Genomic DNA, 12,772 nt, shown 5'->3' with positions numbered 1-12,772 from the left:
CGGCTCGAACACTATACACTGTGTTACTATATAATGTAAGTGTGAAACCATTTATTCAATAAACCTTTTTAAGTATGTTTACCCTATGTGGAGCCTCTCTTTGTCCTCTCCTGAAGATAGGGTAATGTCTAGGATGGGATATCCTTGGAAGATTGGAGGTTTCAACCCTTGAGTGGCAGGTGGAGAGAAGTGGTAGTAAAAACTGATCAGTCAAGAATTGGACTGTTAATGTGGTTATCTCCCAGAAGATTATTATTTTTGCATTGGCGGTGAGTACATATTACTCTTGAAGGTGTAGGTGTTGATTTAACATTTTGAACTATTCAAGCATGGCGCACTTGTGATGAAAAGGACCTTTTAATTGATTTCTGATTATGATACACAAAGACAATTGTAGAGAGAGTACTTAAATGAATCACTTGTGTTAAAAATTTTATTGTTTTATATACAGTATCTCACAAACGTGAGTACACCCCTCACATTTTTGTAAATATTTTATTATATCTTTTCATGTGACAACACTGAAGAAATTACACTTTGCTACAGTGTAAATTTGTCGTCCCCTCAAAACTCAACACACAGCCATTAATGTCTAAACCGCTGGCAACAAAAGTGAGTACACCCCTAAGTTAAAATGTCAAAATTGAGCCCAATTAGCCATTTTCCCTCCCCAGTGTCATGTGACTCGTTAGTGTTACAAGGTCTCAGGTATGAATGGGGTGCAGGTGTGTTAAATTTTGTGTTATCGCTCTCACTCTCTCATACTGCTCACTGGAAGTTCAACATGGCACTTCATGGCAAAGAACTCTCGGAGGATCTGAAAAAAATAATTGTTTATCTACATAAAGATGGCCTAGGCTATAAGAAGTTTGCCAAGACCCTAAAACTGAGCCGCAGCAAGGTGGCCAAGACCATACAGCAGTTTAACAGGACAGTTTCCACTCAGAACAGGCCTCGCCATGGTCAACCAAAGAAGTAGAGTGCACGTGCTCAGCGTCATATCCAGAGGTTGTCTTTGGGAAATAGACGTATGAGTGCTGCCAGCATTGCTGCAGAGGTTGAAGGGGTGGGGGGTCAGCCTGTCAGTGCTCAGACCATACGCCACACATTGCATCAAATTGGTCTGCATGGCTGTCGTCCCAGAAGGAAGCCTCTTCTAAAGATGATACACAAGAAAGCCCGCAAACAGTTTTCTGAAGACAAGCAGACTAAGGACAGGGATTACTGGAACCATGTCCTGTGGTCTGATGAGACCAAGATAAACTTATTTGGTTCAGATGGGGTCAAGCAACCAGGTGAGGAGTACAAAGACAAGTGTGTCTTGCCTACAGTCAAGCATGGTGGTGGGAGTGTCATAGTCTGGTGCTGCATGAGTGCTGCCGGCACTGGGGAGCTATAGTTCATTGAGGGAACCAGGAATGCCAACATGTACTGTGACATACCGAAGCAGAGCATGATCCCCTCCCTTCAGAGATAGGGTCGCATGGCAGTATTCCAACACGATAACGACCCCTAACACACCTTGCTAAAGAAGCTTAGGGTAAAGGTGATCAACTGGCCAAGCATGTCTCCAGACCTAAACTCTATTGAGCATCTGTGGGGCATCCTCAAATGGAAGGTGGAGGAACGCAAGGTCTCTAACATCCACCAGCAACGTGATGTCGTCATGGAGGAGTGGAAGAGGACTCCAGTGGCAACCTGTGAAGCTCTGGTGAACTCCATGCCCAAGAGGGTTAAGGCAGTGCTGGAAAATAATCGTGGCCACACTAAATAGCGACACTTTGGGCCCAATTTGGACATTTTCACTTAGGGGTGTACTCACTTTTGTTGCCAGCGGTTTAGAGATTAATAGCTGTGTGTTGAGTTATTTGAGGGGACAGCAAATTTACACTGTTATACAAGCTGTACGCTCACTACTTTAAATTGTAGTAAAGTGTAATTTCTTTAGTGTTGTCACATGAAAAGATATAATAAAATATTTACAAAAATGGGGGGGGTGTACTCACTTTTGTGAGATACTGTATATAACATTTGGTAGGGCATTGATTTGTGCACTTTTTCTTACATATTTATCCAATTGGGTGATTCACTATTTATTTGAATAACACTTTATGATCTGAAAATACTTGTAATTTGTTGCACTTGTTGAGAAAGAATATTGAGCGGTTTCATGTGACTGCAGCTTAGGGAATAGGTCCAATCTGTGATGCAGACCAGTTTAATCTTTACGGCTATGAGAATATTCCTAACAAACTGTACAAATGCTTTAAAACAAACTCCCACTGGCCTCCGTAGCTGCAGGCACCCTGGAGTAGTTCATCCTCCAGGTTCTGAGAAAAAAAAGATCACTTTTTTTTTCCAATAATTTAGTTTTCTGCCTAATACCAGCAGTTGGAATGCTGCTAGTCTTCCAATCTGTTATAAAAATATGGAGTGGGAGCACAGGAAGAGGGAAGAGAGCAAAATGCTGAGACTTGAAACGTAAAAGACCACTTGATCTCTCGCAAGCTTTTTGAGAATAAATTGCTCAACAGATCCTGCAACTACACTGTCTTAGTCATGTAACAATTAAATATGCCCAAAAATATCTCATTACATTGGGCGTACTTTGTACATCCTGGATATTCTGTATGCTTGGGTACTGTACCAAGCAAAACCACTGGGAATGGTGACAGATTCGCTGTTGCAAGCTATTTAGATTTAGATTTTGATTAGTTTCTAAGGCCCCTTTCACCCAGGCGGAATCTGTCCAAGCGGATCTGTCTGCTCAGCGGGGATCTCTCCGCTGATCCTCAATGAGCAGGCAGATGACAGGTTCATGTTCACTCTGCTATGCAGAGGGGACACAGACACAGCCTGCTGCTCTCTATGGGGCGGTTGGATAGAAACAGACTGCATGTCCGTTTCCATCCAATCGTCATTCAATTCGTCAGACGGATGGCGAATGTATCTTTATCCTTCTGGTTTTTTTTGCAGAGAACACATCGTTTCTCTTTAAGTAACACTGCTTGGTCAAAAATCCATCCCAGCCTGGGACTGGACCAGTGCTGTATCTTGGCCTAGGCCGACAGGGCCCAGGCTAGGGTGGCATTTTGCAGGGGGGCAGCAAAAAAGCTGCACCCCACGTGAAAAAAAAAAACAGCCTTCTTACTGCATAAAAAGGGTCCATGTCGGCTTGTGCTACACTTTTAGTATAGTGCCAGTCTTATGGGGCGAATTGGGCCAGAGGGCAGGGTCCAGGAGGCAAATTAGTCTGGCAGCCCCATAAAGCGGTCACGCTGCTACCTGCCGGTATGATAATAACGGCCGGTGAGGATATTCAGACAGACCGACAGCTGCCGACCACACTTAATACAACTGGCCTGACGGCCGCCAATGCTAATAAGTTTGGCACTGCAGCCTAATGCTCCGCCTTCAATCCTCCCCCCCCCCCCCCCGGTATGGCAGGCATCATTTCAATAATATGATTTAATTTATTTAAACATCCTTGTCCTTGAGCAAGCTTATTGAATTGCATCATATACAATTAAGACTTTTAATTACAGAAAGGGGTGGGTCATATTTAAATTAGGGGGTGCCCAAGTTTAGTCAGGCCTAGGGCAGCACAAAACCTAAATACAGTAATCCCCCGCTACATCGCGGTTCAGTTTTTGCGGTCCCGGTAATTCGCGTTATTTTTTGTAATGTTATTTTACTATATAAATCATTAAAAATGAAAGATTTTTGTGTTTTCCATTGCTCTTGCTATGTCTCTCAGTATCTTTTATGTGTTTAAATGAGTTTCTATTGTTTTAAAAGTGTGTTTAAAGACCTTAAAATGCTTCTACACGTACAGTGACAGTAAAAAAAATCATGCCTACAATGCATTTTAATAGGGTTTTTCTATTTCGCGGAATTTCACTTTTCGCGGCTGGGTCCGGAACGTAACCCCCGCAATGGAGGGGGGTTTACTGTACACCACTGGACTGGACAATGGAGGAGCAGCAGCATTCTGGTAAGGTTATTCATGTCCTCTTTCTGCCTGTTATCTTGTTCGCTGTGTAAAACTGACAGGCCTAAGGAAAGCAAAAAAGCTTTCATTGGTTATAAGTGAAGCCCATCCTTCTCCCATCTGACTGCCAATATGGAGAGAATTACAGGAGGCTGATATAAAGATGGTTTCAAGTATATAAACCTGTACTATTAATGTCCGTTTTCAGCAGATGAATAATTGGTGCATTTTCATTATTTTGGCTAGATACATCCCAAACTTGCTCATCCATATATTTATGGACCTTGCTTTGTTCACTGGTGTGTAGTCATGCTGGAACAAGAAAGGGCCATCCCCAAACTGTTCCCACAAAGTTGGGAGCATGAAATTGTCCAAATAGTCTTGGGTATGCTGACGCCTTAAGAGTTACCTTCACTGGAACTAAAGGGCCATGCCCAACCCCTGAAAAACAACCCCACACCTTAACCCCCCTCCACTAAATGATTTGGACCAGTGCACAAAGCAAGATCCATAAAGATATGAATGAGCGAGTTTGGGGTGGAGGAACTTGACTGGCCTGCACAGAGTCTTCACCTCAACCAGATAGAACACATGAATTAGAGCGGAGACTGCGAGCCAGGCCTTCTCGTCCATTATCAGTGCCTGACCTCAATAATGCCCATCTGGAAGAATAGTCAAACATTCTCATAGACACACTACTGAACCTTGTGGACAGGCTTCCTAGAAGAGTTGAAGCTGTTATAGCTGCAAAGGGTGGGCCAACTCAATATTGAACCCTACAGACTAAGACTAGGATGCCATTAAAGGTTATGTGCGTGTAAAGGCAGGCGTCCCAATACTTTTGAAAATATAGTGTACTTGGGGTTTTAGTTCATTAAAGAATTTTGAGCACATTTTTGCCCAATGTCACTACCTGCACATCAAATTTTTGATAAACTGACACCCTAAGGGCTCTTTCACACGGGCGTTCCATATGTCCGTTTTTCATCCCATCCGATGAAAAACGGACATAATGTATCTCTATGTAAATACGGATGTCAGCGGATGATCATCCGCTGACATCCGTTTTTCGCCCGTTCCGTTCAGTTCAGTTTTTTGGAATGGAAGAGAACCCTATTTTTTTCTTCCGTTCAAAAAACGGAACGGATGCAAAAACGGATGTCAGTGGTGTCATCCACTGACATCCGTATTTACATAGACATACATTATGTCTGTTTTCATCCGCAAACGTGTCCGTTGCAAAAAAAAAAAAAGGACCTGATCGGGCAAAAAAAACTGAACGCCCATGTGAAAGAGCCCTAAAGCTATATAGATAACTGAACAAATTAGAAAAATCAGACAGCAGTCAATTTACTAGTAAGGCTCCATGCACACTGTGCTTAAAAAATGCCCGGTCCCTTGGCAGAATATGCCAATATAGAGCGTTTTTTTTTTTACAAAGTTTAGGAGAGTTTAGCATTTTTTTCTGCCAGTAAGCTCCAATCAGAAATGCAAACCAAAAAGGTTTTTTTTCCTGCCTTTAAGTGCCGGTGTTCCATGAGAATTACCTACCCGTGAGAAAAACCTACCCTCGTCACTTCCGGTTTATGGCAGTGTGTGTAACGTGAGCAGTTACATTAAAACAGCTGTGCTGCACTATGAGTCATCTCCGCTCCTGTCCCGGTCACTACCCTGCTCTCGGCTAGTAAATATAAAAGCGGCGGCGGCTGTATGAAAAGATAAATCACGGAGCCGCCAGCCGCTTTTATATTTACTAGCCAAGATCAGGGAAGTGACCGGGACAGGCGCGGAGATGAGTGATAGTGCAGCACAGCTGTTTAATGTCACCGCCGCGTCGGTAGGTTTTTTTCACGGACACCGAGATCAATTCAGACTAGTGCGCATGCGCACTAGTCTGATCCTCAGCTCTTCCATTAGGTCTCCGGGGCTGTGAGCATACACACTGCTGCGCTGCTCAGCTGTTCCTGGCAGGAAGTGACGTAGGTAGGTTTTTCTCACGGGGTAGGTAATTCTCACGTTACACTGGTTCACATTAGTGCGGATGCGCTGATCGCATGTACCCTTCATTACATGTGATCTGTGCGGATGCACAGTGTCAGTGAGAGTGAGAGAGCAGAGCTGTCAGATCAGAGCTCTGATGTCGGGGATGGGCGGGCTAGATGTGGAGCTCCTCCTCCCTTCCATTCACAGCCAGTCAGCAGGCAGTATCACACTCCTCCCCCGCCCCTCTCCAGCCCGCCACATTTGACTGGGAGCACCAGGGAGATAGATGCAAGAACAAGAAGGTATGGCTACAGTTAGAGCAATGTCACATGTAATGCTGGTGGGCTGCAGTGTGTTTCAGATAGCTGTGTATTCAGGCATTGTGCAGGTTATCGATCAGCCTCCTCTCTCCTTACTCCTTATGTTTTATCTCCCTGGGCTGTACATAGCCTGATACACTGATAGGAAGATGCTGCAGCAACACCAGGAACACATGGCTGTTAACCATTTCAGCTTCAATTCAGCTAGTTTGAGCTGTGTGTGTGCTGCATGGGTTTTTATTTTATTTTTGAAGCATTTACTGTTGGTTCAGGTTAGAAGCTTCACAAACCCATTACCTGTTTACTGAACTCCACTAATCTTGAGCAGTTAACTGTTTGTAAAACAATTTTTATTTTGGAAATTGGATGTGCTGCTGTCTTGTGTCACTTTTACTGACTTGATCCTGCACAGCTGGTTTAAATAGAGTGAAGCAGCCCTGCGATACTATACACTTTTACACCGGGTTCAGCTGTAAACTCAGTCCCTGACCATCTCTTGAATCAACCATGTCTGCAATCTCTGACCATCTCATCTACCATGTCCGCAGCCTCTGACCCCCTCCTGTACCATGTCCGCAGCCTCTGACCCCCCTCCTGTACCATGTCCGCAGCCTCTGACCCACCTCCTGTACCATGTCTGCAGCCTCTGACCCCCCTCCTGTACCATGTCCGCAGCCTCTGACCCCCCTCCTGTACCATGTCCGCAGCCTCTGACCCCCCTCCTTTACCATGTCCGCAGCCTCTGACCCCCCTCCTGTACCCTGTCCGCAGCCTCTGACCCCCCTCCTGTACCATGTCCGCAGCCTCTGACCCACCTCCTGTACCATGTCTGCAGCCTCTGACCCCCCTCCTGTACCATGTGCGCAGCCTCTGACCCTCTCCTGTACCATGTCCGCAGCCTCTGACCCTCTCCTGTACCATGTCCGCAGCCTCTGACCCTCTCCCGTACCATGTCCACAGCCTCTGACCCTCTCCTGTACCATGTCTGCAGCCTCTGACCCCCCTCCTGTATCATGTCCGCAGCCTCTGACCCCCCTCCTGTACCATGTCCGCAGCCTCTGACCCCCCTCCTGTATCATGTCCGCAGCCTTTGACCCCCCTCCTCCTGTACCATGTCCACAGCCTCTGACCCCCCTCCTGTACCATGTCCGCAGCCTCTGACCCCCCTCCTGTACCATGTCCGCAGCCTCTGACCCCCCTCCTGTATCATGTCCGCAGCCTTTGACCCCCCTCCTCCTGTACCATGTCCACAGCCTCTGACCCCCCTCCTGTACCATGTCCGCAGCCTCTGACCCCCCTCCTGTACCATGTCCGCGTGTACCATGTGCACAGCCTCTGACCCTCTCCTGTACCATGTCCGCAGCCTCTGACCCTCTCCTGTACCATGTCCACAGCCTCTGACCCTCTCCTGTACCATGTCCGCAGCCTCTGACCCCCCTCCTGTACCATGTCCGCAGCCTCTGACCCCCCTCCTGTATCATGTCCGCAGCCTCTGACCCCCTCCTGTACCATGTCCGCAGCCTCTGACCCCCTCCTGTACCATGTCCGCAGCCTCTGACCCCCCACCTGTACCATGTCCGCAGCCTCTGACCCCCTCCTGTACCATGTCCGCATTCTCTAACCCCCTTCCTGTACCATGTGTGCAGCCTCTGACCCCCCTCCTGTACCATGTGCGCAGCCTCTGACCCCCCTCCTGTACCATGTCCGCAGCCTCTGAACCCCCTCCTGTACCATGTCTGCAGCCTCTGACCCTCTCCTGTACCATGTCCACAGCCTCTGACCCTCTCCTGTACCATGTCCGCAGCCTTTGACCCTCTCCTGTACCATGTCCGCAGCCTCTGACCCCCCTTCTGTACCATGTCCGCAGCCTCTGACCCCCCTCCTGTACCATGTCCGCAGCCTCTGACCCCCCTCCTGTACCATGTCCGCAGCCTCTGACCCCCCTCCTGTACCATGTCTGCAGCCTCTGACCCCCCTCCTGTACCATGTCTGCAGTCTCTGACCCTCTCCTGTACCATGTCCGCAGCCTCTGACCCTCTCCTGTACCATGTCCGCCGTCTCTGACCATCACTTCTAATGCAAGAACATTTTTGCCCAGGGCCCAATCAATATTAAAGACGGCCCTGTCTGTAACTGTTATTGACCACCTTGGCGCAACTCCAATCAAGAAAAAGCATAGATGGAATTTTTCCGTCCCCCTTTTTTTTTTCTTCACAAAAGAGAAGCTTTGTTGGGGGCAGAGAACAGTTAAAGGACATACAAGTGTGCATGTTTATATGCCATTGGGCAAACAAAAATCTGCCAGACACTGACATGTCTGTCATTTTATATCTGTGGCTATTTTAATGTCTTCATTTATCAAATGATGTGAATAATAGAGCATACCTGGATGCATCACTTTAGAACATGATTTGTAATGTTTCCTCCAAAGCTAGTCTGCTGTAAGTTAATACACATTTGTGCCTGTTAGTAAGTAAGGTAAAGAGCATACAGTATTACCTCTACTATTTGGCCCAAGTCTTCCACATACATCTTCTCAGTTTCTACTAACTCCATTAGAACATACCTGTACAGTGTACAAAAAAATGGAAGAAGTTATTAATATATATATGCTGTATATAAAATCCTGGATAATGTATATGGGATCTTACAATTGTTTACAAGGTCACTTGTTCAGAAAGGAGAGAAATCTTGGATTTTCCCAGGTTTGTAAACAATTTACCACTGGAAGGAGAACAATTAAAAACCCTGCAATCCCTTGGTAACAGAATAGCCTTAAGGACAGATGTGAACTGACTTCTCCAGCACCCCACCACAATAATGAATGCAGCAGTTTGGATGTGTTTTCTACAATACAGTAAAACCTTGGATCGCAAGCATAATTTGTTCCCGGAAGCATGCTTGTAATCCAAAGCACTCGTATACCAAAGCAAATTTCCCCATGAAAAAATCACGGAAACTCAGATAAATCGTTCCAAAACCATTTATTCATAAATCTTTCAGTTTATAGTCCATAAAAAAAAAAAAAAGATTATAGCAATGTGATCGGTTGTGTAACCATAAAATGTCCATCCACAAATGGCGCCTCTACAAGGGGATTAGAAGCAAAATCCAGCAGGAGCTACAGAGTATAAAAGAGAAGAGAGGAGCCTCTAAGTGTAGCAATATGGTTACATTTAATGAAGGTTCAGCATTCAGCAACTCACATGGTTGATGATTAAAAGAGGCACATCTAAATATGAAGGCATCTGGGGTAAAGCTGTCCACATAGACCGTCCTCCCCACCGCTGACAGTTTGCAATCATGACGGGGAAGACTACCCTACAGTAGAGCAATCTGAAAGCGAGGCTTGAAGCGCTCGTGGAGTGCAGCATGGAAGAGATGACGTTGATGGCGACGAGGAGGATGGTCTATGTGAAAAGCCTTACCCTGGATGCCTGCATACTTAGAAGTGCCTGTTTTAATCATCAACCATGTGAGTTGCTAAATATTGTATCTTCATTAACCACTTCTGGACCTGGCCTTTTTATGACACTTGTTGTTTAGATAAAATCATTTTTGTTTGCTAAAAAATTACTTAGAATCACCGAACATTATATATTTTTTTTCAGCAGAGACCCTAGAGAATAAAATGGAGATTGTTGCAATATTTTTTATCACACCGTATTTGCGCAGCATTCTTACAAATGCAATTTTTTTGGAAAAAATAAATTTTTTAAATAAAAAATAAGAAAACAGTAAAGTTAGCCCAATTTTTTTCTATAATGTGAAAGATAATGTTACGCCGAGTAAATAGATACCCAACATGTCATGCTTCAAAATTAGGTACGCTGGTGGCGACAAACATTGGTACTTAAAAATCCTCATAGGCGACATTTTAAAATTTTTTACAGGTTACCAGTTTAGACTTACAGAGCAGGTATAGGGCTCAAATTATTGCTCCCGCTCTAACGATCCCGGCTATACCTCACATGTGTGGTTTGAACACCATTTACATATGTGGGTGCGACTTGTGTATGCGTATGCTTACGGGGACGGAGCGCTTTAATTTTTTCTTTCCCTATTTATTTTATCTTTTATTTTTTATTTTTACACTGTCCTTTTAAAAAAAAATGTTTTTGATCACTTTTATTCCTATTACAAGGAATGTAAACATCCCTTGTAATTGAAATAAGCATGACAGGACCTCTTTAATTTGAGATCTGGGGTCAAAAAGACCTCAAATCTCACACCTACACTAAAAAGTAAAATAAAAGAAGATGATGAAAAAAAATGGGCTCTTTAAAACCGTTCCTAGGAAGCAACGTATGACGTCACTCCAGTCCTCCAAGGCCATAGAGTCGAGTGAGGGCCATCTTACCCTCACTCGACTTCTTGCCTGAGAGGATTGTTTTCCCTGCTACCGACTGCTCCGGTAAATGTGGAAAACGACGGGGAAGCGGCAGAAGGGGGGGGGGGGGACACCTCTCCCACCGACCATAAAGGTGATCCTGCAGCGAATCCACTACTAGGACCACCCTTATGTGAAAGAGGACCGCCCGCCGTTTAGAAAAATACTGGGGTCATGGCAGCTAACTACTTGACATAATAACGTCAAAGTACCAACGTAAAACTGTGACGGGCGGTCCGGAAGTGGTTGAATGTAACCATATTGCTACACTTAGAGGCGCCTCTCTTCTCTTTTATACTCAGTTGTGACATGACGCTACTTGTATATCAAGACATCACTTGTTTATCAAGTCTAAGTTTAAAAAAAAAATGTTGCTTGTTATGCCAAACGCTCTCAAACCAAGTTACTCTCAATCCAAGGTTTTACTGTATTCAGTGATAGGCACCCAGGACTCTTTTACATGTATGTAAATACTTTGAAAAATATGATCCTTTAAATCCATGATTTTCTATTCTAAGGTCTGAACAAAGCATTAGGCTATTAATAACTGTTGTAGACTATATTGTAAAGGACAGCTACTGCAAATTCTAGAAAACAATTTTAACTCAGATTTGTATAACCAATAGGCTCCATGCACACAGGGCGTCATAAAAATGAGCTCCAAAGCTGTTTCTTGACGCCGGGAAACAGCAGCTGTAAAAACGTGCTTTCAGTAGCTTTTTCCATTAGCGTTATTGCACGTTTGGCCACAGTAGCTGTTAGCAGCGTTTTTTCTGCCTCCATTCAAAATCAATGGTTCCCTATGGGAGCCTATTGATTTGAATGGAAGTCGCACCGCAGGTCGGATCAGGGTGATCCGACTTGCGGCGCGACTTGGCTGTGAGAATCTTGAGGGGGAACTCCACGCCAAAATGGGGAAATAAACTGCGTGGGGTTCCCCCCCAGGTTCCAAACCAGGCCCTTTGGGTCTGGTATGGAATTTGAGGGTAACCCCACGCCGAAAAAACGGCGTGGGGTCCCCCCCAAAATCCATACCAGACCCTTATCCGAGCATGCAGCCCAGCAGGCCAGAAAAGGGGAGGGGACGAGCGAGCGGCCCCACCCCCCCTGGACCATACCAGGCCACACGCACTCAACATGGGGGGGTGTGGGTGCGTTGGGGCAGGGGGGGCTCTGCACCCCCCACCTCAAAGCACCTTGCCCCCATGTTGATGAGCCAGGGTTGTGGGGGTCTGCGTGAAGGGGGCTCATCAGAATCTGGAAGCCCCCTTTAACAAGGGGGCCCCCCAGATCCCGGACCCCCTCCCTATGTGAATGGGTATGGGGTACACTGTACCCCTACCCATTCACCCCATAAAAGGCAGTGTGTGTAAGTAACGACAGGAGACGTTTTGGAAAGTTTATTAAAAATCTTCCTCCCGTCTTCTCCCTCTCCGGTCTTCTGCTCTTTTGCTGTCCTCTCTTCTTGTCTTCTCCTCTCCGGTCTTCTGCTCTTTTGCTGTCCGCTCTTCTTGTCTTGTCTTCTCTCCGGTCTTCTGCTCTTTTGCTGTCGGCTCTTCTTCTTCCTCCGGTCCTCCGACGACGACGTCTCCGGCGATTATGCCGGTCTCTGCAGCTTATTATATAGCCATTAGGGGCGTGGCCGCCAGATGACCCTGGTCCGACTTGCGGTGCGACTTCCATTCAAATCAATAGGCTCCCATAGGGAACCATTGATTTTGAATGGAAGAAAAAAAAACTTATAACGTGGCTTAACGCACGTTAAGCAACGTTATTCAGCCTTTAGCAGAGTCAGACGTTTTTACAGCTTGACGCTGCAGCTCCAGAACGCACAGTTCCTGGGTTTTTTTTTGGAGCTGTAAAACGCCTATGCCACTTGGGAGCTCCTAAAAGCTCTATGTGTGCATGAGGCCATAGAATAACATGGATGGGCATTCTGCAGCTGCAAAAAAAAAACGTCTGACGCTGCTAACAGCAGCTCCAAAAACGTCCAGTGTGCATGAGGCCATAAAGTTACGTTACAACAGAAATTGCAGTTTTTAGGCAATTTTACCTTAATTACTAATAGAACACACATTTCCAAGAAAA

At 45.7% G+C, this 12,772-nt stretch overlaps 1 protein-coding gene across 1 annotated transcript in view; it reads right to left on the bottom strand.

Moving 5' to 3' along the window:
• ARHGEF25 (Rho guanine nucleotide exchange factor 25) overlaps positions 1-12,772 on the bottom strand; it is a 548,945-nt gene that overhangs the window by 60,508 nt on the left and 475,665 nt on the right. Inside the window, exon 6 of the mRNA XM_082245582.1 lies at positions 8,794-8,860. Within this exon, the coding sequence (XP_082101708.1) occupies positions 8,794-8,860 (67 nt within the window). The remainder of the gene's footprint in view (positions 1-8,793; positions 8,861-12,772) is intronic.

This window comes from Pelophylax lessonae, assembly GCF_965119305.1.
Source record: "Pelophylax lessonae genome assembly, chromosome: 2".
In the NCBI taxonomy this organism is placed as follows: domain Eukaryota; kingdom Metazoa; phylum Chordata; class Amphibia; order Anura; family Ranidae; genus Pelophylax; species Pelophylax lessonae.
This window is presented reverse-complemented; position numbering and strand designations above follow the sequence as displayed.